Source organism: Bison bison, unplaced genomic scaffold (assembly GCF_000754665.1).
Source record: "Bison bison bison isolate TAMUID 2011002044 unplaced genomic scaffold, Bison_UMD1.0 scf7180017864471, whole genome shotgun sequence".
NCBI classification, from domain to species: domain Eukaryota; kingdom Metazoa; phylum Chordata; class Mammalia; order Artiodactyla; family Bovidae; genus Bison; species Bison bison.
The window spans coordinates 25789991-25793509 of NW_011495032.1; the positions used below are offsets into that span (position 1 = coordinate 25789991).

Below are 3519 nucleotides of genomic sequence, written 5' to 3' on the forward strand. Positions count from 1 at the left end.
CTGCACTCAATATGCCAGCAAATCTGGAAAACTCAGCAGTGGCCACAGGACTGGAAAAGGTCAGTTTCATTCCAATCCCAAAGAAAGGCAATGCCAAAGAATGCTCAAAGTACCACCCAGTTCCACTCATCTCACACGTTAGTTAAGTAATGTTCAAAATTCTCCAAGCCAGGCTTCAGCAATATGCAGACCATGAACTTCGTGATGTTCAAGCTGGTTTTAGAAAAGGCAGAGGAACCAGAGATCAAATTGCCAACATCCGCTGGATCATGGAAAAAGCAAGAGAATTCCAGAAAAACATCTATTTCTGCTTTATTGACTATGCCAAAGCCTTTGACTGTGTGGATCACAATAAACTGTGGAAAATTTGAGTCTACTAACAAATAAATTTTAAAAAATTCAAAATTTCTGGTTATTCTCTGTAATACATACTCTAATTTAGAGTAATATTTGAAAAGTATTACTGGCTTAGCTATTTTCTACTTTGAAGTCAAAGGTTGTTGATTTTTAATTCTGTTCAGATTTTTACGTGTTAGGATGGACCAGTGACTTGCAAACTCCTTATATACGCAACCATAATCTAGACATTTTTTGATGCTTTTGAGTTGTGGTGCTGGAGAAGACTTTTGAGAGTTCCTCGGACTACAAGGAGATCAAACCCATCAATCCTAAAGGAAATCAACCCTGAATATTCATTGGAAGGACTAGTGCTAAAGTTCCAATACTTTGGCCACCTGATGTGAAGAGCTGACTCATTGGAAAAGACCCTGGGAAAGATTGAAGGCAAAAGAAGGGGACAACAGAGGATGCGATATTTAGGATAGCATCACTGACTCAATGGACAAGAATTTGAGCAAACTACAGAAGATAGTGAAAGGGAGGGAAGGCTGGCATGCTGCAGTCCCTGAGATCACCAAGAGTCAGACACAACTTAGTGACTGAACATCAACAACAATCTGGAAATCTATATGATGTTTTTAAACAAGTATTTATCTTTAACCAGATTTGGTTTCAACTCTCGTTAATTTAAGTGTTAATAAAACAGAGATTACTAAAGATTAGGAAAAAAATCAATACAGTGATTCTTAACTCCTTTCAAGTTAAAGCATTATTTTTTGATTTATTTTAACTACTGCTTCTTCAGAAGAATTTTGCTCCCTCTGGGAGAAATTGTGTCTGGTTTACTGATTCTGAGTCCTGTACTGTGGCAGAAGGCAGAGTGGAATGTAGTGGATTTTGAACAGTTGATGACTACTCAAAGATGGAATGACAGTTGTTAGATAAAGTGATGTAGAGTTTTGGAAAGTGGTTTTATAGTCATTATCTTAATTGATATTCACAACTACTTAGAATATGACATACTATAGTATTAGAACTGAAATGAAGGTAAAGGATTTTGATTCAGAGGCTATGTCCTTTCTACTGAACCATAGAGTCTTTGTGTAGAACTAGGGCAGGAAAATGCTATTTGGCAGTTGCAGCATAGAATATGTAACCTTACTGTTGCTTTGTTTTGTGTTCTTGGAAATAATCGGTTCACCACTTTTTTATTGTGTAGTTTCTGTTTATCAAGTAAGATTTATAAGTCGCTATTTGTCTTCCATAGGGTTATAACACTTAAGATGCTTGGGAAGAAAGGATCCTATTACTATTTCTATTTTATCATGATCACAATTATTACTATTTTATATACTTTATCATTATCATTCTTATTTTTTTGTTATTATTACTTTAATCAGACCATTGCTTTATAGTCACATTGTATATGTTAGAGTGAAAGGAAAGGAAGAACTCAGGAGCGTAGAAAAATGTGCACCGGAATTTACGCATTCAAATCGGTGCAGCCTTTCCAAGCAGCAACCATGAGGCTGTGTGCTTGCTGCCATTTTTCAAAATATCCATCAGACCTCATTTTGTAAACAATGGCTTCAGGATTTTATTTACATCTATTCAACATGAAAACATGAGTGAACTCAAGTCAATTATTTAGTTGTTGGGTTTACATGAATACTGATAATTGGTTTTCAAAGCATTTTAAATTAGTGCATGTAGATTCAGCCACATAATGGTTTGGGTGAGTATTTTTGAAGATTGGATTGATAGAATGGGTTATCTTTGAAGTAATGATTGTTTGTTTGTTTTTCTAGTCAGCGGATAAGCAGCGAGCCCTAGAAGAAACCAAAGCCTACACCACCCAGTCCTTAGCAAGTGTTGCCTATCTGATCAATACCTTGGCCAACAATGTCCTGCAGATGCTGGATATCCAGGCATCCCAACTACGAAGGATGGAGTCTTCAATCAATCACATTTCACAAGTGAGACCACACTGTTTTCCTATTTTGTCCTGAGGAATACATGGTACACACATGCAGTCTGTAGTGCTGGCAGCCTTTATTGTGTGAGTTTACTCACATGTATGATTTGCAAGATACAAACTCAGTATTAGGTTGTTTTGTTTCCATCTTTTTTGTCTCATGATTATCTTCTCTGTGATTTTGATAGAGAAGAAAACCTTAATGGTTTCATTAAAACTCAGTTGTCAAGTTAAAATAATCAAATCAGCCTTGAGTGTGAAATTTTGCCCGGTTTCTTCCAGTTTTTACTGAATTTTACACTTTAAATGTGGTAGCTTGATGAGTTCTTTAAATGCTTTTTCTATTACCTCAGTAATGTAAAGATTAATATAAGTGACCTTATAAAATTATCTTCATATGGAACTTAGAAAAAATAAATATAATACTTTTTCCATTATAAATGTCATGAATATATAGAAAAGAAAAAGTAGAAAAACAAACCCTTTCCCCACTACTCAAACTCTTCCTGTTAATATTTTGGTATATTTTGTCCAATTTTTTTTCTTCTAAATAATTTTTATTTAACATTTAACTGGAATTATCATATGTATGGAATTTTGAACTCTGCTGTTTTAGCTTACCATTATAACAAACATCTTTCCTTGGTGTTATAAGCTCTTCATAAACATTTTCAATGGCTCGATAATGTTTTATATCTATATCATAGTTTTCATACCCATTCCTGTATTTAGGGGCCATTTAAAATATTACTGGTGAAAAACAATTTATAATTTCAAAATACGTTTTTCAAAATACTAACAAAAGATTTTGGTCTTCTTTTTGAGATCTTTGTAGCATTTCTATTTTAGCACTTTGTCATTTGCATAACTTAGTGGTATTCAATACTCTTTAGAACTAAATGATTAGAACTCTTCCGGAATAGAAAGAGTTTTAAAATGTGCATATTATCTTTTTTTATATAAAGAATTCAGAACTCTTCTGAAATTGACCAGTCCATCAGTTTTTCGAAGTCTGATGTTTAATTTATGTAATTAAATTGAATGTATTCCACCTAATCAAATCACTTATGTAAAGTCTACCTTATTTTTCTGTTAAATTCATCAGACCATTCGGAGGGTTTTCTTGTTATTTAATAGTATGTAACCTTAAATCTGAATTTGCCATTCTAAGGGTTTTTTCACATTCCATAAAACTTCAGTTCAGT

General features: G+C 33.8%; 1 protein-coding gene across 5 annotated transcripts in view; it reads left to right on the plus strand.

Moving 5' to 3' along the window:
• Positions 1-3519, plus strand: part of ABI2 (abl-interactor 2) — a 101254-nt gene that overhangs the window by 46956 nt on the left and 50779 nt on the right. For all 5 annotated transcript variants that reach the window (XM_010861017.1, XM_010861014.1, XM_010861015.1 and 2 more), the window contains exon 2: positions 2148-2315. In XM_010861017.1, the coding sequence (XP_010859319.1) occupies positions 2148-2315 (168 nt within the window). The remainder of the gene's footprint in view (positions 1-2147; positions 2316-3519) is intronic.